Source organism: Cucumis melo, chromosome 5, assembly GCF_025177605.1.
Source record: "Cucumis melo cultivar AY chromosome 5, USDA_Cmelo_AY_1.0, whole genome shotgun sequence".
Taxonomy (NCBI): Eukaryota; Viridiplantae; Streptophyta; class Magnoliopsida; order Cucurbitales; family Cucurbitaceae; genus Cucumis; species Cucumis melo.
Window position 1 is genome coordinate 28,101,175 of NC_066861.1, and position 27,636 is coordinate 28,128,810.

Genomic DNA, 27,636 nt, shown 5'->3' on the forward strand with positions numbered 1-27,636 from the left:
TTCTTTGTCAAATTCTAAGAGTATTTTATTTTAGTTTTTAGAATTTAGACTTATTTTTTTAGAAGTAAATAACCAAGGAAAAAAAAAAAAAGTGTTTATAGACTTGATTTAAAAAAAAAAAAATCAAATTCAAATAATGTTGTAGAACGAGTCTTATTTTAACACTTTTGACAACTTTCACACCCATTGATTTGATCGATTTTTTCAATAAAAATAAAAAAAATTAATATTCGATCGATCTTTTAATTTTTCATTTTTTTACATTTCATCCAACGTCGAAACGAGTTTGATATAACTTTTTCTAAATATATATAGTTATCTATAAAATAAATCTTTTTTTATCATAAATTAGTAATAATACTTTTTAATTTTAAATGTTGACATTCGTAATACATAGCTTATTACATTTGATGACATTAAAAATACAAATAAAATACGAATACATACATGGATATACAGATACATATACATATGTGTATATGTATATATATATATATATATATTTTTAATACACTAATTAATTAAAGTTTAGGTGGGGAATATGTGATCTAACACTTCTAACCCAACTAATTTATTTATTTAATTTTGGATAAATAATAAGAGTTAATATTCAATTATAATTTTTTATTTTAAAATTTAAAAAAGGGAACTTGATTAATAAATAAAAAAAAACAATATAGTGTTGGGAAATTAACAAACAAATCGAAAAGAAATTCTTAAAAGAGGAGTTTCCAATAGGGCTTTTGTCGTCCTATAATCATTTTCCAAAACCACGTCACTCATGACATCACTTCAATCCAACAAACTTACACACGTGGCATCATCTTACACCGTCCCCATATTGTTTCTGTTGTTATCATGCGATTTGCGTGAGCCTCTCTACACATTACATTACATTTACATTTACATTACATTACACAAATCACTCACACATTCCTTCTTTTTGAAAAAGGATCTCTCTTTTTTCCTTTTAGGAAAAAAAGAGGATCGCACTTTTCTCCAAAATGGAATTTTAATTCTAATTTTGAAAATTACCATATTCCGATTTATGTCTAATTAATTAGACAGCGAGAGCTAACTTTCTAATTCTTTTTATTACCTTTTTCTATGTTTTTTCTGAATTCAAAATCTCGTTTTCATTTCTATCACATTAATTTACTAATTTACCCCCTCATAGTTTGGAGCTTTAATTTTAATTTGAACTTCATCTAAAAATGTTTATAATTTATTAGGTTAAAATATCATTTTGATATCTGTACTTTAAAATAATTTTAATCATATACTTTCGAACATAAATTTATGTTATCGCTTTAAAATTTTAAAGTAAGAGTGTGTTTGAATTATCTATGAAAAAAATATTTGTCAAAAATACATTTTTTAAAATATTTTTTTTCAAAATGAGTATACTTACATGTTTGGTGTTTGGTTAGATATTTTTTTACAAGTGTTTATATAATGTCATTTTGTTTAAAAACCCATTTTTTCAAAATTTGATTTTGAGTGTTTTCTTTAAAATATATTATTTTTCAATCTTTTTTTAAATGAATTTTAAAAAGTTGCTAAATACCGATTTTTTTTTTCAAATTAAGACACTCTAAATTTACCCGGTAATTTAAGTCTCTAAACTTTTAGATATGTGTATAGATTTTTGAAGTTAAAAACATGTTCGATAGGTTTTCTTTTTTACTTTACAATTTAGTGTACTTATTTTTTCTGTTTGAAAAGTGTTTAATCTTTCCGTAAAATACTCCAATTTTTTTAATAAAAAAATCATTATTTTGTTAAGAAAAAGAAATTGACTTTCATCTAAAATAGGAAGACGATAATCCAAAGTCAAAAGTTAAAAGAATGATCAAAACGGTAACATATTAAACACAAAATTAACGACTCATATAATTTACTATCTTTCAATAAGAAAATTATTATTCACAACTTCAAAAATGTTTGAAAACTAAGAATAAACATACAATTTAATCCAAGAAGGTTAGAAAAATAAAAACTCCCAAAACGACCCCTCTTTCCTCATCAAATCATAGAGCCATTTCTCAACATTTTCTAAACCCAAAATCGTAATTTCAACTCAAATTCCAACACCATTTTTCCAAAAAGAAGAAAAAAAGCGGGTCCATTTCACAAAACTTAATAATTAATATAACATATCCAATTCCAATCCCCAAATCTCAAATTCGTCCGTTCTCAAACAAAAGAAGAATTTCTCGATCTCAGCGATTTCACAACCAAAATCAAAGACACACAATTAGAGAAAAAAAAAATCCAAACGAATTCGAAGAAAAAGAAATGGAATCAGGGAAGAACGATGAGTACAGTGCGATCTTGATCAATTTCGAGCAGACGGAGCTCCGCCTCGGCTTGCCCGGCGGCGACGGAGGCGGCGGTGGGAAGAGTAGTTCGGCCGGGAAGAGAGGGTTTATGGAAACTGTGGATTTGAAGCTTAATTTAGCTTCTTCAATGGCGTCGGCGAAGGAAGAGGGAACGAATTTGGAAGAGATTAAAAGTTGTTCGCAACAACCTAACGATTTTGCTAAACCTCCGTCCAAGTAAATTTTCTTTCTCTTCTTTTCTCATTAATTCATGTTTATGCTTAACTCATATCAAAACAAATATTATCTTTTTTATTTTCTTGTTTGTTTCTAGAAATATGAATTTAGGTTGTTTTCAAATATATATATATTAGTAATAAAATTTGAGAATTAGATATGGAAACTAAGAAGGTGATTAATTACTAAAAGTTTAGGGTTTATTAAGATATATATAAAAATTTGGTTTGTTTAGAAAGGGTAAAATTAAAATTATATTAGCATCAGCTTTGTTTCTTTTTATTTTTGTTCTTCTAAAAACACATTAACTTTGTATTTTCTTTGTTATATATATAGAGTAATTGAAATTACCTTGTCTTACAAAAAATTGATAATTTTTTATTTTTTATTTTATTTTATTGCCGCTTTCATTTTAGTTATAGAATTGAAATGAAACATAAATATATGTCGTGGACACGTCGAAAAAGCAAAAAAAAAAGGTAAGAATTGAAAAGAAATAGAGATAATATAGCGAATGTTTTTAAAATTTTAAGGTTAAAATGGAATCGTGAACTATATATTTAAAATCAACCTCATCATTTGTATTTCTATTTTGAAAATATGGAGAAATAAATAACCTAGTTATTTTAGGAAGAATAATTTTATCAAAATCAATAAATGTTGGAGGTATAATTATTAATAATTTAAAAGGAATATAGAAGCAAGTTTTGAGGAAAAAATATAATAGGCGACTATAAAATATAATTGCGAACAAGAACTTAACTCGATTTTGTATAAATTTGTATTGGTTTTTAAATCAGTCTATTCAATTATACTAAAAACAATAAAATATAATTTTCTTTTTATGAATTTTGAAAATTAAAAATATATTTATACGTTTTGTTTCTTGCATGACAAGTATTATTTTTATCGAATAAATTTTGATAAATTTTAATTTTAAAATGCTAAATTTAAGATTTATTAAAAGTGTAGGTATTAAGTTTTCACATTCAAAATATCGTGATATATATAATAGATAAATTTTTGGGTTGATTAGTGATTTAACTCAGTAATATAGACTAAAATCGAACATAGTATTTTAATTATATCAATTATTTACAATTATTTTTCTTTTTCCCACTTGGTTGCCATTGTTAAAATATCTAACGAAAGTTATAGATATTATTTTATAATAAGAAAAATTCCATTTTAAGGCCAATAATTTATGAGTGATAGATTAATTCGAGATAAATTTCTATAAGCATATAAGTTTACTTTTAATAAACTTCGAAAGTTAAATCTAAATTTTGCTACACATGGATTTATTTTTTATTTTGTATTATAATTATTAATATTTTGAGTCCGATTATTATATCTATAACTCCGCTTTCAAATATCCTTAACTTGAATTGATTATTCGATATACTAATTACTTTTGAAATATGTATATTTTGACTTCGAAATTGTTTTTCGTGGTAGAATCTTATATTAAAAAAATTAATAGTTATAAAAACATTTGCATCGTTTTCTTTATATATTTTATATGTAGAGAATGATGATGATTGAAGAAGATGATTCAAAAGGAGTTATTGGGATTATCAAAAAAGAAAAAGAAAAGGTTAAGATGACCTTAGAACACAACAAAAGGTTGAGAAGTTTGAATGGTTCGGTTGGTTGGTTGTCGGGAAAATTAAGCAAAATTACAAAACATAACGAATCTTTTGCTTTTTTTCTCACCAACCAAACATTCAACAAAAAAATAAAAGTGCTTACTCCAAAAATAGAAATGCTTATACATTGACTTTTTTTTTTCTTTTTAATTACGAAAATAATAAGATAGCTTCAATTAAATATTAAGATAAACAAAAAAAAAAAAAAAAAAAAAGGAAAAATGGTTCATCACTTCATATTCTTTAAGAAAAGAGAAAAGATTTCGAAAGGAATTATATTTTGGTTATTAAGGACTCGTTTCCTAACTATTCGACTTTTAACTTTTTAAATTAAGTTTATAAGCACTGTTTTCACTTATAAATATATTTTTTTAGTTATAAATTAAGTTTATAAGCACTATTTTCACTTATAAATATATTTTTTTAGTTATGTTATTAAAAATCAAATTAAAATATAAAAATGTCAGAAAACAAAAGGTTTATTTTTAAATATAGTAAAATGAATTAAAAGATTTATAAATATAACAATGTATCAAATTGTTACGCTATAATATAATATTGTTTGTGTATAGATTTTGTAAATAATTTTTGTAGATTTAATTCGTCAATTAAATTTTTTTTTAGAAAAGTAGTTTCCTAATTTTCTTTTTGAGTTCAACTAAGTATTTATTTATTTTTTAATACGAAAACTAAAATATGAAATTTAAGAGTAATCAAACATAAGTTTGGTGAAATTAATAAAATCTAAAATGATTATGAAAAATAATGTGACTTGAATATTCGATTTCGGGTTTTCAAACTTTGAACATATTTTTTTGCTTGAGTGTCTTTAGATAAACTTAAATTAAAGTTAACAATTTTAGGAATAGTTGTCAATATAACAATTAAATTCAAAATAATTAAATATATAACAACATTTAAAGAAAATTACAAATAAAGTAAAATCTATCAAATTTTATCACTGATAGGAGTCTAGAGTTGATATACCATGTTTTAAATATTGGTCTTAAGAGTCTATCAACGATTAGAAATCTATTATCGATAGACTTTACTACGCCATCATCCATGGGCCGATTCGATATGGGCCAATGTTAAAAATTGAAGGCCCAAGATTGATATAGGGCTAGGTCTGAGAGTTGAGTTGAATTAAGTGGGCACGATCTTCGATAACTCAACCCTTGAACTTGAACTCATTGGATGAACGTTTATGGTAATTAGTTTGAATACCCTCCCTATCAACACAGAACACAAGTAGTGGGTTGGCCACCAGTACGATCATCTCGAAAGAACTTAGGAGTGTCGTCGTCAAGGAAGGGCGGAGATGAGGGTGGAGGGTCGTTCGTAAAAGTAAGTATGGACGGTGCTCCTTATTTACGGAAGGTGGACTTGAAGTTATACGGCAGCTATAAAGACCTCTCTCATGCTCTTGCCAAAATGTTTAGCTCCTTCACTATTGGTACGTATACATTTTTCCTTTTCCTTTTACTTTTAATTCTTCTTTCACATGGACAATCAGAGTCAATATTTACACATGTTTTAATGTATTTTTTAGAAATTTTAATAATCAAGCTTTTCATGTGGAAACTTTTTATATTATTTATTGCTGACAAACATGAATAAATAATAGTTCGATCACTTTTTCAAGCTTTGATTCTAAAAGATTTGGTTAAAGTATTTTATTCACACTTAGTTGCTTGCTTTCAATGTGCAGGTTTTATGAATCTGTTAATAGTAAAGTTATAATAAATTGGAGTAGGAAAAAAATCCAAAGCTTACTGTATATCTGATACAACATATAGTTGGTTGACATTACATGCTTCTTAGTTATAATTATTTTTTTGAGTAATATATTTTGAGAGTGGAATTGACAGGAAAGTGCGAATCAGAAGGAATGAAGGATTTCATGAATGAAAGCAAATCAGTAGACCTTTTGAATGGGTCAGAATATGTACCCACCTACGAAGACAAAGATGGAGATTGGATGCTTGTTGGGGATGTCCCATGGGAGTAAGTTTAATCAATTTTCTCATATATATCTTTCTCATTTATTATAACCATTATTTTTTGTTTATTGGAAAAAAAAAATTAACTTTATATAAACCTTGGATCATCGTTATAATATGAGTTTAAGGTAATTGCATTGGATAATATCACTTTTACGAAGAATAATTAAATATGTAGCAACGACTATATATAAAGAATTGCAAATTTAATAAAGCCTATCAATATTATGATTTAATATATGCAAATATTTATGGAGTACTTGATTGCTAATAAATTTAAAATTATCCTTGGATTAATTATAATATATATAGATACATATATTATCAAATATTACTTGATTTCTCGATTTTGATTTGTTACAAAAAAAGAATAATTAATATCACATTAATTTGACGTAGGATGTTTGTTGATTCATGCAAACGTTTGAGGATCATGAAAGAGTCTGATGCCATTGGATTAGGTAAGTCATCACCTTCTACTATTTAAAATTAGGTAAACTATGTCTCTCTCTCTCCTCTCTCGATTATGCATGCATAAATATCTTTCTAAAATATAATTTGTTAAACGATAAATTTGATCCCTGTAATTTGAAGAAAAACGTTGAATTCAATCGATTTATAGCTAGAATTTAGTATCAATACCTAAACCTTCCTATTTTTAAAACAGCAGTAAGGGAACTCTACCTTTCTTTCTACGACAACATAAGCTAAATTTGTAATTTAATAAAGAAATCACTTTAATTTTAAAAAGTACTATGGACCCAGTAAAGAAAAAAAAAAAAAAAAAACAGTAGATTGCATGAGAAAGATAAACAAAAGAATATAAAGCTATATATATATATGTGTGTGTGTGTGTGTGTATATATGCACATATTTTCTTTGGGATATATCTTCTTGATTTTTTTTATAATTATCTTATACATATTATCTTCTTTGGGATATATCTTCTTGATGTTTCCAAAATTTATTTAATCATTGACAGCACCAAGATCAATGGAGAAACAAAAGAACAACAGAAGCTGAGCTGTTTTTGCCAATAACAAAAATTTGTTTGATATCATATGGTTCCAATTTTCAATTTTTTCTTCTTCTAAATCAATATAATATTATATCTATATAAGAACAATTGATGTTGAATTTGAATTTGTAGGGATATTATATAAATTCAACATTAGCATAGAGTGGTTTTAATTTCTACTTTAAAACTTTTAATTATTTCTCTTCCATCTTTATATTGCATTATTCTCTTTTTCGATTTAGTGTTGTGATTATGTATTCTTATTAAGATAGAATTTGTTCGTCTACGTACACATATAAATAATATCTTCTATACGTACATATATCTATATAATCAATAGATAAAATTTGATCTTATATGTATGCATACATATCTATATATATAATAATATAGATAACCACAAATGAAAAAGGTGCATGTTATATCAATTTCAAAAGTTAAAATCTCTGTTACCAAGAACTTTTCCGAAAAGGAAAAAAAAAAGAACTTTTTTCTAATAAAAGAACAATTAAATTCCTTCAACTTTTTTGATCTTCAGAAAGATGCAATCTTGATTCTCTCTCACATGTAGCTAATGACCACTTATAGCTTTAATTAAGTTTCACATGAAATATAATGAATAATATGACAATATTATATCAATAGTTGTGTTTGGAATAATTAACTTTGAGCCAAAAAAAAAAATGTATTTAAATATAATTTTGTTTTTTCTATAAAACATTTAAATTTTATATTGAATTTTTTCAACATTTTAAACTGTATTTAGCATAATTTATATTGTGTAATTTTAAATGATCAAATTCAAAAATTATTTTAAATGGAAAAACTAGAACAGTAGTAATTTTTAATAAATAAATATATATGCACATTAAATTAAAATTTTATTTTATTTTCTTTCGTAGGTAAATGAAATATATATTTGGAACCCATTTGATCTTTAAATATTTGGGTGTGAAAAAAAAAATTACGGATATTAATGAGTCTAAGATATTTTAGAATTGGAATTCGTATAATAACAAATGGTCGATGTCGATGATGCTAATTGGTTAGCCTCACAGCAACACTGTCCTTGTTGTTTTCTTTCATTTTCTTCAAATCTATCATTTAGCCCTACAACCCTCAACTTTATTATATTACCACAACTATTTGGTTACCTTTTCATACAACAATACAAAATAATGAAGAGTTGAAGGAAAAGAACAAAGAAAGAAGGAAAGAAGAAAATGTATTCATTACCTCAAAAGTTATATATCGAGAATAAATTTTATTTTCATAACAAAATTGATATATATATACATATATGTGTTGATGAAAACCTAGTATATCTAAATATATTTTAAATCAACAAAAATAATTAAGTTTATAAACAACATACTATAAAGGTCTTTTAAAAAATATATCAAAGCAAAAAAAATATTTAAAACAGTTTCGAAAATAGAAAAAGTTCACAGGCGCACAATGAAAAATACAAAAAGAAAATGTCCTGTCAACACATGATTAATTTGACAGCGTGTGTAATATATTAATTTCGTTTGACTCGTTTAGATTTTGCTGACGATTTTTTTTTAAGATTCTTTGTTTGTTAGTTTAGAATTGCTACACCATATTTAGTACACGACCTTGAACAAAATAATACAATATTTATTGATTGAAAAAATAATTATTATTTCAACAAAAAAAATCGCGAGAGAGAAAGAGAAGAAAGATGAAGGAAAAGAGGGTCAAACCTGAAATACTTAAAAAATTGACCAACTTTATGATTTTTTTATTTTGTTATCCGGACCGTAAATATTTTACTGATTTTTTATGTTTATAAAAATTTTCGTTAATGTTTTTTGATACACTCTCTATATAAAAACTAAAAATAGAATAAATTGAAAGCATGGAAAGAAAATGGTTGAAAAAAGAAGGGGGGAGTGATGGGCTGCCAGCGTCAATCTTGGAGGCTATCTTGCAATATTTGCAAATCTTTGACCTTTTTTTCCTAAAATTTTCACTAAACTCCTTTAACTTCCCCATAATTAATATCAGGTCCCTTTTCATATAATATTTTGCACAAAACAGCCCCCCTCGTCTTCTCCTATCATGTTGTCAATTTCCAATTATTTGATTAATTAAGATTCATTGCTTTTGAAATAGTTTTTCTTAACACGTCCAAGCTTTCTATTCTTAGTGATTGATTAAGATCTATGCCTGATAATAGCTAAGAGTGTCCATCATGAACATTGCCTCATTTTGAAATTGAGTTCTAACCAAACCTTATCATGTTAAGGTCTAATTCAAGTATGATCATCATCGGTCGGTTTGGAGTCTATTGTTTACTTATACAAAATCGCCATTGTACCGGCTATAGTTGGTTTAGTAAATGTTCAAACCCACCTCGACATTCATGAGAAGGGTCGGTTCATTTTTTTTATTATCGATTTTAACATTTAGAAATACTTTTTGAAAATTTTCGATTTGAAATTTTGTAACCAACCCAATCGATCCCTCTCGTTTTTCGACCGACCAAGACTTCGATTTGGTCGGTCACTGGTTTTTCTGTACATCATGCTCACCCCTCTAATTAAGTAAAGAGAGTAAGTTCCATAACAAACTTATTTTTTTGATTTGATCATAAGTACTCTAAAGCTATATTGATATTATTTTAAATATAACTCAAATTAGGCTATTCTACATCCAAAAAGTAATATGACTATAATAACTTCTCTCGGTGCTCACAGACTGCATCTATTTCATTTCACTAGTTCTCTTTTTATAGACGTCGACACATGGTAAAATTCTTCCCACATAAAATAGGATTATTTTAAAATATAGTCAAATGAATAAAAATATTTAAAGTTAAGCATATCAATAAACTACTATCATCTTCGGATGTATATTTAATTATCGATTCTACTTAACCAATGAAAACTAAATGAAACAAAAAAGAAAAGATAGGTATGGAAAGATACAACAAAGTATTGCTTTTCATTGGATGACAACCAATCATTCCAATTCATACGGCAAAACAAAATACTTAGATGCATCCTTGTTTTTCAAAATCACCACTTGAGTTGACCCAAATCTTTGTTCAAATTTGAAGAAACATTTCTATGAAGGAAACATTTTTTTCTTTTTTCTTCTTTTTCCTTCTATTTTCATACACGTCATCCCATTATATATCTCAAATATTTTTGCTTTTTCAGATATAGTATAAAATTCTAATTTAGTTTACACCTAATAAGTATAATTCTAATTTAACAAAAACAAGAAACGATTATAATAATTAAAAACAGAAACGGAAAATTCCTAAGAATAAAGAAAAACGGATAATTAAACACAAAAAGAGTCGTTTCCACTTTCCCTTATCATCATAGTATAAAATACATATAAGACCATCACAAGAAGAGAAGAAAAGTGCAATCATTCAACGCTAGGAAGATTAAGCTCTCAAAAACAAATATAAATTAAAGATTATTTTTCAAGATTCTTCATTTCACGATCATGGCGTCTCGGAGGATATCCTCACTCTTATCTCGTTCCATTTCTTCTTCTTCTTCTTCTTCTTCGCTCCACCTTTCCAAAGGTAATTACACAATTCAGTTCTTCTGATTTTTTTTTTCAATAACCCGTCTCATGATCTCTGTTTTTTTCAGAGAAATTTCGATTAATTAATCGAATCAGGGAACCCCTTTTTTGTTTTTGATCATTAGATTGTGATTCTAGTTTCTGTTTGTTTTTATTTGATTGGTTGACTGTTTAATGGATTGATATGGAACTGTATTGTGTTTTGATTAGGGAAAAGGGGTTTTAATGGAAGAACAATTGCTAAATATAGTACTGCATCTGCTGTTGAAGATCCTATCACTCCATCTGTGAAAGTGAATTATAATCAGTTATTGATTAATGGACAGTTTGTGGATTCAGTCTCAGGTTTGAGTTTCTTTTTTTTTTTTTTTTCTTTGAAAACGCTTGATTTTCACTTTTTGAAACAGTTTTTTTCAATCGGTTTTGTTTGTTTTCTGTTAATTTAGGAAAAACATTTCCTACTTTGGATCCAAGATCTGGGGAAGTCATTGCTAATGTTGCTGAAGGTGATGCTAGAGATGTTGATATTGCAGTTTCTGCTGCACGCAAGGCGTTTGATGAAGGGCCTTGGCCTAAAATGACTGCTTATGTGAGCTCTTCTCGTTGGATATAGCCGCATAGACGCTTTATTAGTGCATTACATGTTTACATTGGTTATGCAAACTCAAAGTAAAGTAGGACCGACATTTGTTATGTATACCCCAATAGGCATATGTAACACAAAAATAATAATTTGTGAGTGAACTACGTATCAACCTAATTATTTAAGCAAATGCATGGATTCATTGACTTTGACTTTCCTTTTAATTAATGTGCCTCTGTCTTAGTTTTTTTTTTTTTTAAAAAAATGACTTGTTATTGTATCCATGTCTCATATCCGTATCTATGTTCTTTATCTAATCGATGACTCGTTTGCAGGAAAGGTCAAAGATAATTTTGAGGTTTGCAGATTTGGTTGAAAAGCATGCGGAAGAAGTTGCAGCACTCGAAACATGGGATAATGGGAAAACATATGAACAATCTTTAAAAATTGAAGTCCCGATGTTCGTACGTCTCTTTCGATACTATGGCGGTATGTTTAGTGAAGGTTTCGAGTTTAATTTTTGTACAAGTTGACTTATCAATCAATGTGTTATAATTGCCTTGCATTGTCTACACTTTACCTCAGGATGGGCGGATAAGATCCATGGACTCACAGTTCCTGCCGATGGCCCGTATCATGTACAAACCTTGCACGAACCTATTGGTGTGGCGGGTCAGATCATTCCATGGAACTTTCCTCTGCTTATGTTTGCTTGGAAAGTCGGCCCAGCGTTAGCATGTGGGAATACTATTGTTCTGAAGACAGCTGAGCAAACACCTTTGTCTGCTTTATTGGTGGCTAAGCTATTCCATGAGGTAGATGGCCGATTATCAAAAACTTTTCTTTCTTTCTTACTTGGCATCAGGCTTAAACTGTTTCATCTTTCTATGACAGGCTGGACTTCCTGAGGGCGTTTTGAATATTGTTTCTGGTTATGGACCTACTGCTGGTGCTGCTCTTGCTAGTCATATGGAAGTTGATAAAGTAAGCAATTTGTTGAATGATATATAATATTAATTTTGCTTTCACTCACTAGATTAAGCTTTTGGGTTAATTTGATGATTTAAGACTATTATTACAAAAAAGAGAGATAATTGGTTTCTTTCAAGTCTCCAATTCTCCATAGATTATGAGATAGAAATACCTTAATTTAGATTTTTTGAATCCATATCTAACCATCATTGTGAAGCAGCCACCTCAATTAATTTATCTTTTTGTAGAATAACGAGATGGGCGAGTACTATATGAATAGATTCTTTGAATTGTTGTTTAATTGTGAAAAGATTCCGTCATAAAGACTCATTGTATGGTATGGTATCTATGTCATTCTCATTTGATCTTTTGATTAGTGAGAATTTCTATCATAATTTTTAGATACTAATAAAACCATAAAAGGGTGTTTGGTTCACGAAGTTGGAGTTGGAGTTGACTTGTAAATTCAACTCTTTGGTTCAAGTAGTTTGTGGGTCCATGACTTGAAAATATTAATTTTATGCTTCATTAACACTTTACACTGTGGATCCCACGTCTTCACAACTCTTCAAACCTCACATCCAAGAACCCCTTTTAAGTTGCTTGAAACTAAAAATATGGCAAACCTAGTCGGATCTATGAGTGCTGCACTGAAAAGGTCAATTCTTAAAAAAATAAAAAGTAAGAATGAAACGTCTCGCTCTGTTCCCAGCTTGCTTTTACTGGATCAACCGAAACAGGGAAGGTTGTACTTGAATTAGCCGCAAAAAGCAATCTGAAGCCAGTAACATTGGAGCTTGGCGGAAAATCCCCTTTCATTGTATGTGAGGATGCTGATGTAGACAAGGCTGTGGAAATGGCACACTTTGCTCTCTTCTTCAACCAGGTACTTCAAAAAAAAAAAGGATAACTTGCCAGGATCATATAATCGTTTTGATCTTCCACTAAAAGAATGGTTCTCTTACAGGGACAATGTTGCTGTGCTGGTTCTCGTACTTTTGTTCATGAAAAAGTATACGACGAGTTTCTAGAAAAAGCAAGGAACCGAGCTGCAAACCGTGTTGTTGGTGATCCTTTCTTAGGTGGAATCGAGCAAGGTCCTCAGGTGAGTGAGCAAGAACTAGAACAGAACACAGCAAGTTCTGTATCAAGTTTTCTTTGTTTTTTACAGCCAAGTCAATCCACATGTTCATAATGATTTTTATCCTACTCGAATCAAGTACAGGTTGATGGCGAACAATTCAAGAAGATATTGAAATATATAAAATATGGGATTGAAGGTGGAGCCACTCTTGAAGCAGGAGGAGAAAGGTTTGGTTCCAAGGGTTACTATGTCCAACCAACAGTTTTCTCAAATGTCAAGGTATATCTTTTCCCAGTTTTTTTACGATAGACATAATATTTATAACTATCTAACGTCATCATAATTCTCTGCATTTAGGATGACATGAAAATTGCACAGGAGGAGATTTTTGGTCCAGTACAAACAATCCTAAAATACAAGTAAGTGAAGGCTTCACTAGTTTCTAATTTTGAGTCTTTCCATATCAATATGAGGGTTGATTGAGTTTTTTGGTAATTGTAGGGATATGGATGAGGTGATAAGGAGGGCGAATGCAAGTCGTTATGGACTGGCTGCAGGTGTGTTTACTCAAAACATCAACACAGCCAACCGGTTGACACGCTCGCTGAGAGTCGGGTCAGTATGGATCAATTGCTTTGATATATTTGATGCTGCAGTTCCTTTTGGTGGGTACAAGATGAGTGGACATGGGAGAGAAAAGGGAATTTACAGCCTTAGCAATTACCTGCAAGTAAAGGCTGTGGTCACTCCTTTGGAAAACCCTGCTTGGCTTTAGGATGGATGAATGGATGAATCCCATTGCATACGTTTCTCCCTTTTCTTGTTCTTTTTGTTGTTCACATTGTCACCAATAAATAGAAGAGTCCAGATTTCAGAAATAAATAAAATAGATCCTTTCTTGACTTCTCAAATTAAAGCTCGTTTGAAATGCCTCTCCTACCTTGACTAATTCGATATATAATACAACCTTTTGCTTGTTGAAATAATTAATTGGGTTATATCCTAAGAAGGCAAGTAGCACCCCTCTACAATAGAGTTTCTTTTTTTTTATACAAATGACCTAATCTACCTTGCGTCATAATGTCGAATGAAATGGATTCTAAACATAATGCATATTAACCTTTTGTGTCATATAACACCTTGATCGCGATCGTTACTTTCTCTGTTAGTCCCATCCTTGCACTCGTTTCTCCCCCATGCACCTACCTTCATACCTTCCTTTCTCCGTTACTTGTGGCCATCGTCCGAGTGTCCATCACTCGCTTCAACCACCACCTTTGAAATGCACTAACCTTGAGTTCCTCTTTCTGGCCATTTCACCAGAATCCCATTTTCCATTCGCTCTACCTCTAGTGTTTGAAGAGGAGAAATGTAAATAGGAGCGGATATAAGGAAGAGTGCTGGGAAGGATAAAGTAAAGTAGCTAGTCCGATCTAAGTGTTTTGTGACGTAAGCAGAAAATTAGTATAATTGTTAACATAGTCGCAATCAAATTGAATATTAATTAGAACTAAACATAAATGGCTGAGATCAGGATGCAATGGAATGCCATGAATCATGACACAGAACAGGACTCATAAACACAATAAATTCCAACCATGAATTCCCGCTTTAATTCACCCTAAACCCTTCAACTCTCAAATGGGTTTTACCAATGAAGATTTGGAATCAACCCCACTTCTTAAAACCACATCCATCATTACAAAACCCAAAAAAATCCCCAAAGATTCATTCAATTTAGCTTACATAATCTACTTTACGTTAGGATTAGGTTACCTCCTTCCATGGAACGCCTTCGTCACAGCAATCGATTACTTTTCCTATCTCTACCCAGAAACAAACATCGATCGAATCTTCGCCATTGTTTACATGGGGGTTTCCTTCATTTGCCTCATCTTCATCGTCTTTTATACCCAAAACTCAAACCCAAGCTTCAGAATCAACTTGGGTTTGAGCCTTTTTGTGGTGACTCTGCTTTTGGTCCCTGTTATGGATGTGGTTTACATTCAGGGTAGGGTTGGATTATACAAAGGGTTTTATGTGACCGTCGGATCGGTGATTCTGTGTGGGGCGGCGGATGCGGTGGTGCAAGGTGGAGTGATTGGCTCCGCCGGAGAGTTGCCGGAGAAGTACATGCAGGCTGTTATGGCTGGCAACGCGGGTTCTGGTAGTTATTTCTCTTCACTTCATTTTTTCTTTTTTCCCTTAGATTATTCCATGGCAATATCTCACATCGCTCGCCGTTAAAAATTTGTTGTGATCGGAGTAGATGAAGAGGAAGAGATAACGGTGGGGTTGGGTTAGTGATGGGAATGTTTGTGACGGAGAGAGTTATTGGAATTACACCAACTGCATTCATTCATTACATGCATATCAGTAGATCCCGTGACACACAATAAATAAATATAGTATGAAAAATTATTCATTATGGAAAAGTTTTTACATAAATTTAAGAATAAAGAAGACTATATAAAATAAATTTAATATCAATAGATTAGAGAAGCAATGTATATATTAGATAGTTCTCAAATTTGTTTGATAGGATACGTGTAGCCCATAAATATACTTAAATTATTTTTCTTTTTCGATTGAATTTCTTAAAAGTATTACTCAGTTTAATTTATTTAAAGGTTTAAATCCTATTTTTGTTCTTAAATTTTATACCTTAGTTCTATTTTTATTTTCAAAAGTTTACTTTGATCTCTGTTGTTAGGAATTTGTTAATTTTTTTAAAGGAATGATGATGCAGCTAAAAACCAGTTCATCATATTATTTAAATTAATAAATAATCAAGAAATCTTACTAACTTATTCTATAAATCTTTTATAACAACATTAAAACATATATAATCAACACATTTATCAAATAAACCTAAAAGCTAGTTTAATTTGTTCTCTTCTTTTTCTTCAACGTTTAAATCTCTCACATCGGCTCCCGTCTCCCCATGCCCTTTTCTATTTTTATATATTTTTCTTCGGTTTGAATTCTCGAAACAAGTTAGTGAAGTATTGAATAGAATGAATAAATAAAATAGAACTATAAGGTAAAATAAACTAAAAAAAAAGTAAATTAAGTACAATTCAGGTATAAAGTAAATTACATTCATGCCCTCACTTGTTAAATATATAATGAAAAATAAATATAGACCTACTTTACCTATTAAAATTGGATGACGAATTGTATACCTAAAATTTTCTGTCTTGTTGGGTTGATATGACATATCTTTATATAAAAAAATGTGTTTGGATTACTTTTTAAAGTGTTTAAATTTGTAAAAAAGAAAATCATTTTTAAAAAATTTGAAGTGTTTGATAATTTTTTAAAATGCATTTTTAAAAATGAGTTTGAAAAATAATTCATTTTTAAAGAAAATACTCAGTACCAAATTTTGAAAAAAAAAAAGTTTTTAAACAAAATTATACATGAACATTTATAAAAAGATCCAATCAAACATGTAAGTATTTAAAATTTAAACACATTTTAAAGAAAGTATCTAAAAAAAATGTGTTATTCCTAAAAAATCATTTTTTTCTATAGATAATCAAAACGCACTCTAAGTAATAAAGGTTAAAATGAGATTTGAGAAGTGAGAAGGAAAAGAAAAATGACGTCTTTGTATGGTATTTCTAAAGTCAAAATGTCAAAATTTTAAATTATTTTATAGAAGTTTAACGGCCAAAGTAAAAATCTTGAGCAGGATTATTTTGTCAATTTTTCCTCTTCTTCTTTTGTCATGTAATTAAACAAAAACAACTACGTCACTTATTTAATTACGTCATCATATAGCAATCTAATTATCATTTCGATAGGTTAAAATTGACTCAGACACCATTATAACTATTATTTACAAACTAAAACGTTTTTAATAACAATAGGAAAAAAGAAGAAAACATTCGAAACAAAATAGTTATCAAACGAGACTTTAACAAAAAGAAGTTATCCTAAATTTGTGCAGGAGTCATCGTTTCTCTTTTGAGGATTCTAACAAAATCAATATACTCACAAGATGCAATTGGCCTAAGAGAAAGCGCAAAGCTTTACTTTGGTGTTTCCATTGTAATTATAGTTATATGTATAATATTTTACAATGTGGTTGAAAAGCTACCCATTGTGAAGTATTACAAGGAGCTAAAGGTTCAAGCTATGAACATCGAAAAAGAAGAAAAAGGACCTCTAACATTGTGGCAAATAGTAAAGAGTATCAAATGGTATGAGTTTGGTATTATCCTAATCTATTCAGTGACTTTATCAATATTTCCAGGTTACATTAGTGAGGATGTTCATTCTTCAATTCTCAAAGATTGGTACCCTATTCTTCTTATTTTTGGGTACAATGTGTTTGATCTTGTTGGCAAGTCACTCACTTTAGTTTATGTTATAAAAAATCTCAAGATTGTTGTTGGTGGATGTGTTTTGAGACTTTTGTTCTTTCCATTATTCTTTATATGTCTTCATGGTCCATTAGTGTTTAGGACTGAGATTCCTGTGATGTTGTTGACTTGTTTGATGGGTTTTAGCAATGGCTATTTGACAAGTGTTTTGATGATGTTGGCTCCTAAAGTTGTCCCATTACAGCAAGCGGAAATAGCAGGAGTTGTCATGGTTTTGTTTTTGGTTGCTGGTTTGGTTGTTGGTTCAATAGTGTCTTGGTTTTGGATCATTTAGCTTTGATATACATGAGATCGTTTTGTCTGATCCAACACATGATGAACATGAAAGAGACACCAACTTATACCATTGGAAAGATACACAAATTACTTCTTCTAGAAATGAGATGAAACTTAATTGTTACTTCTTTACGTTTTATCAAAAAGCAAGCATCGTTTTTATGTGAATCTATATATGTTTTCAAGTTCTACATGATCTTTTAAGTTTAACAACACTTTAAAAAAGTTAGCCAAATTCGTGGTGCGTACATTACTTAAATGCAACTGTTTCTACATACATAGTTGTACAATAAAAAAGATAAAGACCATTTTTTTTTTTACTTCCAGAGGGCCAAAAGTTCAAGTCATTCCCAACAATAGTGACGGGCCGTATAAGGATTGAAACGAAGACTTTGTTCATGACCCATTATAATATTGTAGTTTTAGATTATATTGTCATGTCAATGTTTTTGTGACATGGCTCTTACATTCCCTAACATTTATCAAGCAAAACGTGAAAAAGGATAATGGTACTCCCTAGCTTGTTGAGAACACCAATAAATTCTTACATTATCTAATAGGGTACCGAAACTCATAAAACTCAAACGAGTATTTAGTCTGAAAAATTTACTGGCTCAATCTAAGAATAGTACATTAATTAAAAAAAAGGAACTCTATCCTCTCTTAAGGGACGTGTTGATAATCTCATATTGAAAAGATCGATTAAGAGACCTTACAACTTTAAATTGTTGTATCTTCGAAGTTTATAAATATAAAAAGACGTTTTTCTAAAATTCAATTATGGCAAAGTTTGACTAAAAACTACCAGCAAATAAAATATAACAATTTTTTTTTTGTTTAAAAGATACCACACTAGATCAAAACAACTAAAGATCTGACAATTTAATTAAGATATAATATGTATTAATTACAACTATCACCAAAATGTTTGAAATAAAAAATGTATAAAATTGGTAAAAGATACTATGAACAAAATCTTAAATTAAAAATTAAATAATAGGAAAAAAAACGTCAAATAAATCATCATTAAAGGCATGTGAAGGAAAGAAATGAAAGAAACCAAAACAAATATATTTATAAGAAAATGGTTGTTAGAATGTTCTAGATGGGCTTTTCTTAGATAAATTCTTGACCTTGACTTTATTATATTTACGATCGCAAAATCAGAAAATTGTCTTCATAATTGTCGGAGAAAAAAAAGGTTAGTTGACTATCAATAATTGACTCAAATATCTTTAAAGATATTCATTCTTAGTGACCATGTAATTCACCTCATGCTTGTCGTTTCTAAATAATGACGAATTTGTAAGATATAAACATCAGAGAGAAATCTATAGGAAGAAATTTAAAATTTTGAGTTCTTTATAATTTTATAATTTTAATATTATATTTCTTAGATATTCGGGTTGTCTCCTTTTTATAACAATAAACTCTTTTTTTCAAAATCTATTTTAGATCGTTGTCAACATATAATTTTTCTTTAAAACAACTTATTCTTTAATTTAATTACCTGAAAATGTAACCTAAACACATTTAACAAAATTTTTTTGTTAGGGTTCAATTAGAAAAAATCCAATCAAGAATTATTGGAATTCAAGTCACCTTTAATTTGTTGCATTGAATAGTCAAACTTTACTTATTTTTCTTAAATAAACTAATATATATATACATACACAAAAACAATATTAAATATATGCCTTGCTATGTTAATTCCAAGTAAACTAACTATTAAATTACAACATTTTAATAGTCCTATAGAATTTATGGAGAAATATTCTTTGTTCTTTAGGTTTACTTTCAAATTTGGTCTCTAAATCTAAATCTTATGATGTTAATAAGTCTATTGCAATGTTTTGAAGTTGAGTATTCATAACAAAATTTATATTATTTTACTTGTTTTTTCTTACATTCAATTAATTTAAAATAATTATGAAATAAAGTTTTTAAATAAATTTTAGTGGTGATAAAAAAAAAAAAAAAAGAGTATAAAATCGATTAGTTATACTTCTTTTGATTCCTTCAAATTAATTAATAACAGAAATTCTAATAATCTAATGATTAAAAATATCACCATTAAAGATATGAATGTTAAAATTTAAGGACAAAATGAAAACAAAAGACATAAAATAAGATAATAAATCTATAATTAACTAAATACAAAATTGTAACATTTTTAAACTACAACAATTGAAAATAGAAATATCAAATTATAATTAAGCTAAATTAAATTTATAATAGTTAAAACATATATATAAAAGAAATAATTATGTTGAAACGTATAAATTAAAATTATGAATTATCATAGCACGTATCTTTTCAAACAAAAGAAACAAAAACAATTATGGTAATCGAATGTGCAATCTTGACTTTTTTTGTTGAAGATATCACAAATAAGAACTCAAAATCTTCTAAAACTTTTGAACTTCCCTAAAATGACCATTTCATTTCATCTATGTATATATATATATTTTTTCCATCTAATATTTTTTTTAATTTAAAGTTAAAATTCCAACCATAAACTTTTTAATTAAATTAAACTTTTTTTTAAAACAAAATTAATTAACATGAGTTAAATTTTTTGTCATCTATAATAACTTAACTCAACTGATATTTGATATTTATATGTATTCAAAGGTTTGTGTAGTTTTAAAGTTTCAATCTAATTTGTATATTTTAGAAAATGTGTTAGTAGAATAATCAAACCTAATAAAAACGTAGTTTGCACTTTGCTAATATTGACGATAAATATAGTGGTAAAAGTAATCACTATTCTTTTTGTTGAAATTTAAAAGCAATCCTTTCCAAAGTGAAGGGTCAAATTTTAGGCTGTCGGGCATTGAAATTGCATAATAATTTAAATCATTTGAAAACCACAATCAAATTGTTCTAGTTTTGTCGATTTTGGTAAATCGTTTTAAATTAATTTCTATAAGATCAAAACTAATTTTAAATAATTACAAAAATTATAAAAATGATTTTAACTATTTGAGAATCATCATCTAACATGTCTCTACATATGGTTACCTCAATCCAAAGACATTAACATTATATATGTTGTTTAATGTTTTTTTTTAAAAATAATTTTTTATTTTTTTAATAATTTAAAAATGGTGTTTTAACAATTGAGGTATGTGATGTGACAAATCAAATTATCAAGTTTTGTGAAAGACTGGAGAATAATGGTCCAACTTAGCCAATTTTTAAAAATTTCCCAAATGTACAACTTAAAGTCAATAATATTTTCTTTGCCTTGTATAATATTAGATAAGATCTTTTTCCAGGCTAATCATATTGTATTATAAAAACAAACACCACTGTTTTAGTTGATAACGCAATATTCAAATTTTCAGGTAAGTTTTTCTAAGAAAATTAAAAAGGGTAAAATGTCATATTAATTGTTAAGGATCTTCTAAATAACAATTATTTAATTTGGATGTTTTTACTTAAAATAAACTCAGTTCAACTAATGCTATATTAATGATTTGTGATTTATCGAAACTTATATATAAAAAATCTTTGATCCAAAGTTTAAATCAATCTTATTGTATTTAGCATATGTTTTAATTTATTTCATTTGAGTATTAACATATGCTTAATGAACTTAAGATTATCTTTAATCATCAAAGAGAAAATTCAAACTTCACCATCCAAACCTACATTATTAAGATACGTCTACATCAAAATAAATAACTAGTCAAAATGGAGAATTCGATTATTAATTGGTAAGAAAATTCAAAATGGAATAGCCACCACATTTACTTAGCAAAATTGATATGGTGAAGAGAAGGATAATTAAAATAAGAAAAATAGAGTTGAAAAGTATGCACTCAAATTCCTCTATAAATTAAAGCACTCTCCCAATGAAACCTTACCTACAAACAGAAAAAGAAAAAAAAAAAAGCCTACAAAGTTTGATAAGGGAGAGAGTTATATTTTATTAGAGAGAATTAAGAAAGGCAAATTAGAATGGAGAAAGGAAGTATTATGATGATATTGGTGTTGGCTTTGGGGGTTTTGAGCTTAGCAAATGCTCAAAGTGCCACAAATGTAAGAGCTACTTATCATTTGTACAACCCACAAGACATCAATTGGGACTACCTTAGGGCAAGTGTTTTTTGTGCAACATGGGATGCCAACAAGCCTCTGGAATGGCGTCGTCGATACGGTTGGACTGCCTTTTGCGGCCCTGTCGGCCCTCGTGGCCGTGATTCTTGTGGACGTTGTTTGAGGGTAAGTATATCTTTTAGTTGACGAACTTTTCATTAACCGCATACATTTTTCATATTTTACAAAAAATCTTTCCGTGTTTGTAAATAACCTTAAAGTCATTTAATCTATCATAGAAAAAGAAAGTAGAGTTTTTTAAATTAAGAAACTTTGATGAGTATAATGCAGGTGACCAACACTGAAACGGGAGCTTCGGAAATAGTGAGAATTGTTGATCAATGCGCAAATGGAGGGCTAGATTTGGATGTGAATGTGTTTAGGAGAATTGACACTAATGGAAATGGAAACTTCAGAGGCCATCTTACTGTCAACTATCAATTTGTCAATTGCTAAGCTCACTATTTTAAATTTCATTTCATTCTTCCCTAGAAGAAGAAAGAAATCCATGTTGTAATGAATAAAGAAGGAATAATAATATAAAGTATGAAATAAAAGGTTATTTTTCTTTAATTTAATTTTAAAGCATTGGTTTGAAGTACTTTTACTTGTATAAATGCTTCAATTTCGAAAAAGAAAAGTATAGGAGTGTTACCTAATAGTGTCACATACTAGACGATACATATAAAAACTAATTTGACTCTTCATTTTGTACGAAATAGATTATCAAAAAAAGTAAATGTATGATCAAGTGGAGAAAAATTGAACTGAGAAAAATTTCAATTAAAACCTTAGACTAATAATTATTTATCAATGTACACTCGCCATTACTTTTTGTTTTGATGAATTTTTTCTTATCCAAACAATGTAAATTAATTGTGAAAACAACGTTTAGTCTCAAATTATAAGTAACTCGAATTATAGATGAAGTCATGAAATCTCTCAATCTAATTATGAGATGTGATTTATATTTGGCTAAGGTCAAATGACAACTTATGTTTAGGTTGTTAGTCTATATTCAGTTGTTAGAGATCCACTTTTGTCCTAACCTTCACAACATTATCAAGACGTCACTAATACCTAATGGTTACCAAATTTCTACGAATGTTAAAATTTAGTCCCTATAGTTTATAATAAAGACTATTTATGAGAATTTTATTAAATCATGAGGACTATTTATGAAGTTATATCGAGCTATATAGACAAAATATTAACCTTTAAAATCACACATAAGAATTAAAGTCTGACGACTATTTTTCAACTTATAGAGGTCAAATTTGTAACTTGATCGTTGATAATGCATATACTTAATATCAAACATATATAATTTTGCTAAGATATCACTACAAGAAAACACTACTTTTTTTAATGTTTGAATTCGATGGAAAATGGTAAAAAAAACGTGTCTGGAGATAAATTTCCAACAATGCAGACATCGTTGGGAGCTGGTGAAATATCCATCAGGGGACATCTTCCGATGACTAAAACCAATTGTCAGGAGTTATGGTAAACTCATAACTCCTTTGTATACATCACTGGGAGATATAAACTCCTGAAGGGTGATAATTCTTCGTCGGGAGCTTGCATATCTCTTAACAACAATGTCATGATGTCATGAGTTTGTTTCATAAACTCAATTTTTACAAAGCTACTCCTGATGACATACTAACCATCGTAAGATACTCGAACTCCTTACACCTTTTCGTGGGGGTGATAGCAGTCTATCCTATTTTATTTATTTATTTTATAATTTTGATCTCAATAATCGGAAATTCAAAACCTTATTAAACATGTTTATATACATTTCATGATTTTATCCAACCATATATTTTATTTTGGAAATCTTCTACATCGGAAGTTCAAATCAATCCTTTTTATTAAGCACAATGCTTAATGAAAACTTGAAAAACTTCCATGTAAAAAATTGAAGAGAAAATTCAAATGTAATTACCTAGACCTACATTAAGATATGATCAATCAACGAAAAATAATAAGGGCCTCATTTATTATTATTAGGCAATATAGATATGGTGAATATGATTGGGAAAAAGTTGAGTTGAAAAGTATATGCACTCATATTCTTCTATAAATTAAAGCTTCCCAATGGAAAGAAAAAACTACAAAGAATCATAATTGAAAGAGAGTTATTAGAGAGAATTAAGAAAGTCAAGAATGGAGAAAGAAAGTATTGTGATGATATTGTTGTTGGCTTTGGGGGTTTTGAGCTTAGCAAATGCTCAAAGTGCCACAAATGTAACAGCTACTTATCATTTGTACAACCCACAAATCATCAATTGGGACTACACTAAGGCAAATGTTTATTGTGCAACATGGGATGCTAACAAGCCTTTGGAGTGGCGAAGTCGGTACGGTTGGACTGCTTTCTGCGGCCCTGTCGGTCCTCATGGCCAAGCTTCTTGTGGACGTTGTACGAAGGTAACTAGTAAAATCTTCTTATAATTTCGTTTTCGAAACTTTTTTTCGTCCCTACGAAATCGTCATGTTTTAAAAGTAATCTTAAAGTTCGCTTAATCCTATATATCGTGATAAAGAAGAAAATTCTTTAAGCTGATAGATTTTAATGAGATGTAATATGCAGGTGACTAACGCTGAAACGAAAGCTTCAACAATAGTGAGAATTATTGATCAATGCTCCAACGGAGGGTTTGACTTGGATGTAGGTGTATTTATGAGACTTGACACTGATGGAATAGGATCCACGAATGGGTTTATTATGGTCAACTATGAGTTTGTCGATTGCTAATTAATCTACTTTAGTTTCTTTTCATTCTTCCTAGAAGAAGAAAAATGAAAATCATGTTCTACTAAATCAAGTATGAAGAAGTAAAGGCTTTAATTTATGAGCTCTTTTTTCATGAAATAAAATGAATTTACAATGACTATATGCCAATGCCTTTTGAGAATTACCCGTTAAAGAATTGCTTATGTTTGAAGTGCTTTTTATTATATGAATACTTCAATTAAAAAAGAAAGTGTTACACATATATATAACAGGGTCGTACTGCTAAGCATTTTTCTTTGACAATTGAATATATATACACCTCTTTAATTTCCTCTATAATCAAACTAAATCACTCTTTATTTTGTAATCAAAGAAATGAAAAGAAAAAAAAAAGAGTAAATAATTAAGCATACAAAATAAACACAAAGAAATGTCGATTTATATTCCTAAACTTTACGTTTCTATTTAAGACTATATTAGATTATTGTTCAAATCTCAATTTTAATTGGTTATTAATTTCTTATCCTCGTTTTATACGTGAGAATAATAAGTCTATCAATTAAATTTCTAAAATTTTATAAAAAAAATTAATTTTGGACTTTCCAGAATATATTCCTCGAAAATCATCATCTAATGTAGATTATTTCTCATCATTTATTTTGTTAATTAACCTGACATTTGAAGAAATCTACGTACATGCGTGTAAGAATTATATATAATGCTTTGGCAATTGATCAAGAAATAATGTGAATATAACTGGTCTAATTTGATTCATGTGAAATTTAGTTGAAACAATCATAAGTTTCATGTGATATTTTTCGAAAGAAAAAGACTTTAAAAATAGTGTAAAATCGATCATTATACAACGTTTAGAGTTTAAATTCAATACAAAAAAACGCTCTCGAGGTTTTAGGAGTTCAAAATGGATATTTTCCTATGCTATTAATATAGTACCACGTATCAATGCATGTGTGGTCTACAAAGTAGTTGTACTCAAACTTTTGCAATTATATTTCCTCCCCAATTAATACGATAACGTCTGGAAGGAACCTTCAAATTTTAAGAATTGCATAAGAACTTTCATTATAAGCAATGTATAGTAATAATAAGGTGATTGCGTCAAACTCACTCAATACTTTCTTGTATGATTAATGGTTTAGTAAAGTCGTAGCTTTATGTGTTAAATATTTAACCATACATATGCTTAATGAACCCAAATTAAGAACATTAGATTTTGATCAAGGAAGAAATTTGAACCCAATAATGAGCAAATGAAAACGTGCTTAATTAAGAAAATTCCAAGGGCTGCTAAATAATATTGAATAAATGTATTTAATTAAAAACAGGTTAAACTTATTAAATTAATTTAATCAATTTTAAGCTTAATCTATACTTGTTTTCAAATATAACAAAATAGACCAAAATATTTACCAATATAGCAAACTATCATTAACGCATGTCCTACCGGATGTGCCAATTTGTTCGCACGAGGTTTCCGATAAAAGTGTTTCGTGAAGTTATGTTGATGTTGTGTTTGTATTGATTAGATGAAATGTGGTTTGTTCTATAGTGTTTGATCCTCTAATTCTCTCTCGATCGAGTTTGTACGCTTAATGTGATGTATGGAAGCAGAATGTGTAATGTTCTTGAAGTCGTAGTCTTAGATATTCGTATTTCCAAGGAACTTTAGCTTCAAGTGTGTCCAGTCTCTGGTAGGCTTTATGAGCTTGGGCTTGGACGGGTCCATGGATCAAACCCTCTAGGTCCAACCATATGGATTTGGGCCTTATTTAACATTTGTGCTAAAATAAACTTATTATGTGCTCAATTTAAATTTTAGTTCAAATAAATAATATTTAGAGCTCGATTGGATTGCCTATGAAAAAAAATATTTTTTTAAGAATATATTTTTTAAAACTTTTTTTTTTTGTAAAATGAGTTTATAATCTAGACACTTATATGTTTGGTTTGACCTCTTTATAAATGTTTATATGCAAAAATTGTGTTTGGTTTGTCCTATACTAACAATGTTTATACTTAGGTCAGATTACCATAAAAAAAAAAACTATTAAACATTATGAACTAATTTCATATAGAAATACACACATTTTGATTTTTTTTTCAGAAATATATTTTATAAAACTAATCATACGTTATCTTGAAATTATTAACTTTTTAGTTACTTGAAATCAAACATTAATTTCATTTTTTTGTATTAAATTTTTTGGACAAATCAATTTTAGAAGCACAAACATCTTGAAATGTAAATACATAACTATAAAAGAATAATTAATTTCCAACACCAAAATATAAATAAGATAAATAATTTTTTTGAGACTATAATATCAATTAGACAAAAGAATGTGCAATTCGATCACATTCTTCATTCATTTTTTTTAATGAATCGAACGATCATGTTCTTCATTGATGTCCTCATGATTTCTTTCACAAATGTTAAGGCGAAGTAGATTTAGCTGAGAGAAAAACATTTGCAAATCCCTATATTTAAATGTAAATGAACATACATTGAAAAAAATATTATCAAAGCATTTGAAAATTAAAAAAAAAACGACGAAGTGAAAAAAAGATAGTAAAAAAGAATAGAAAAATAGATGAAGAAAAATAGATATTTGAAAAGGATTTCTCGTTACACATCAAATAAACATTTATTTTAAAATTTGGTTG

The 27,636-nt window shown here is 28.6% G+C and overlaps 5 protein-coding genes and 1 long non-coding RNA gene across 7 annotated transcripts; 5 read left to right on the forward strand and 1 right to left on the reverse strand.

Annotated features, from left to right (window-relative positions):
* The first annotated feature begins 1,916 nt into the window (after positions 1-1,916).
* LOC103496046 (auxin-responsive protein IAA16) lies at positions 1,917-7,425 on the forward strand. 2 transcript variants are annotated; one of them, XM_008457763.3, is made up of 5 exons: positions 1,917-2,558; positions 5,452-5,663; positions 6,079-6,214; positions 6,610-6,671; positions 7,193-7,425. In XM_008457763.3, the coding sequence occupies exons 1-5, from the start codon at positions 2,299-2,301 to the stop codon at positions 7,231-7,233; spliced, it is 711 nt and encodes a 236-aa protein (XP_008455985.1). In that variant the 5' UTR covers positions 1,917-2,298; the 3' UTR covers positions 7,234-7,425. The 2 variants fall into 2 exon arrangements, with proteins under 2 accessions (XP_008455985.1, XP_008455992.1); XM_008457770.3 differs by having other exon boundaries at positions 2,179-2,558; positions 6,610-6,703.
* Positions 7,426-10,568: 3,143 nt separating this feature from the next.
* LOC103496058 (aldehyde dehydrogenase family 2 member B7, mitochondrial-like) lies at positions 10,569-14,353 on the forward strand. The gene is made up of 11 exons (XM_008457782.3): positions 10,569-10,796; positions 11,009-11,143; positions 11,245-11,387; positions 11,717-11,870; positions 11,967-12,196; positions 12,276-12,365; positions 13,066-13,239; positions 13,321-13,458; positions 13,579-13,716; positions 13,795-13,856; positions 13,939-14,353. The coding sequence occupies exons 1-11, from the start codon at positions 10,715-10,717 to the stop codon at positions 14,210-14,212; spliced, it is 1,620 nt and encodes a 539-aa protein (XP_008456004.2). The 5' UTR covers positions 10,569-10,714; the 3' UTR covers positions 14,213-14,353.
* Positions 14,307-15,363, reverse strand: LOC107991574 (uncharacterized). Its single transcript, XR_001763762.2, has 2 exons — positions 15,214-15,363; positions 14,307-14,786 (listed from the first exon to the last, which is right to left on the reverse strand). It is a non-coding gene; the product is annotated as an uncharacterized LOC107991574 (long non-coding RNA).
* On the forward strand, positions 15,040-18,228 carry LOC103496065 (equilibrative nucleotide transporter 1-like). The gene is made up of 2 exons (XM_008457791.3): positions 15,040-15,604; positions 17,393-18,228. Exons 1-2 carry the CDS (start codon positions 15,079-15,081, stop codon positions 18,100-18,102), a joined length of 1,236 nt encoding a protein of 411 aa, XP_008456013.1. The 5' UTR covers positions 15,040-15,078; the 3' UTR covers positions 18,103-18,228.
* Positions 18,229-21,963: 3,735 nt separating this feature from the next.
* Positions 21,964-22,786, forward strand: LOC103496070 (pathogenesis-related protein PR-4-like). Its single transcript, XM_008457796.3, has 2 exons — positions 21,964-22,334; positions 22,500-22,786. Exons 1-2 carry the CDS (start codon positions 22,071-22,073, stop codon positions 22,662-22,664), a joined length of 429 nt encoding a protein of 142 aa, XP_008456018.1. The 5' UTR covers positions 21,964-22,070; the 3' UTR covers positions 22,665-22,786.
* Positions 22,787-24,346: 1,560 nt separating this feature from the next.
* Positions 24,347-24,972, forward strand: LOC103496077 (pathogenesis-related protein PR-4-like). Its single transcript, XM_008457805.3, has 2 exons — positions 24,347-24,644; positions 24,808-24,972. Exons 1-2 carry the CDS (start codon positions 24,381-24,383, stop codon positions 24,970-24,972), a joined length of 429 nt encoding a protein of 142 aa, XP_008456027.2. The 5' UTR covers positions 24,347-24,380.
* The last annotated feature ends 2,664 nt before the right edge of the window (positions 24,973-27,636 follow it).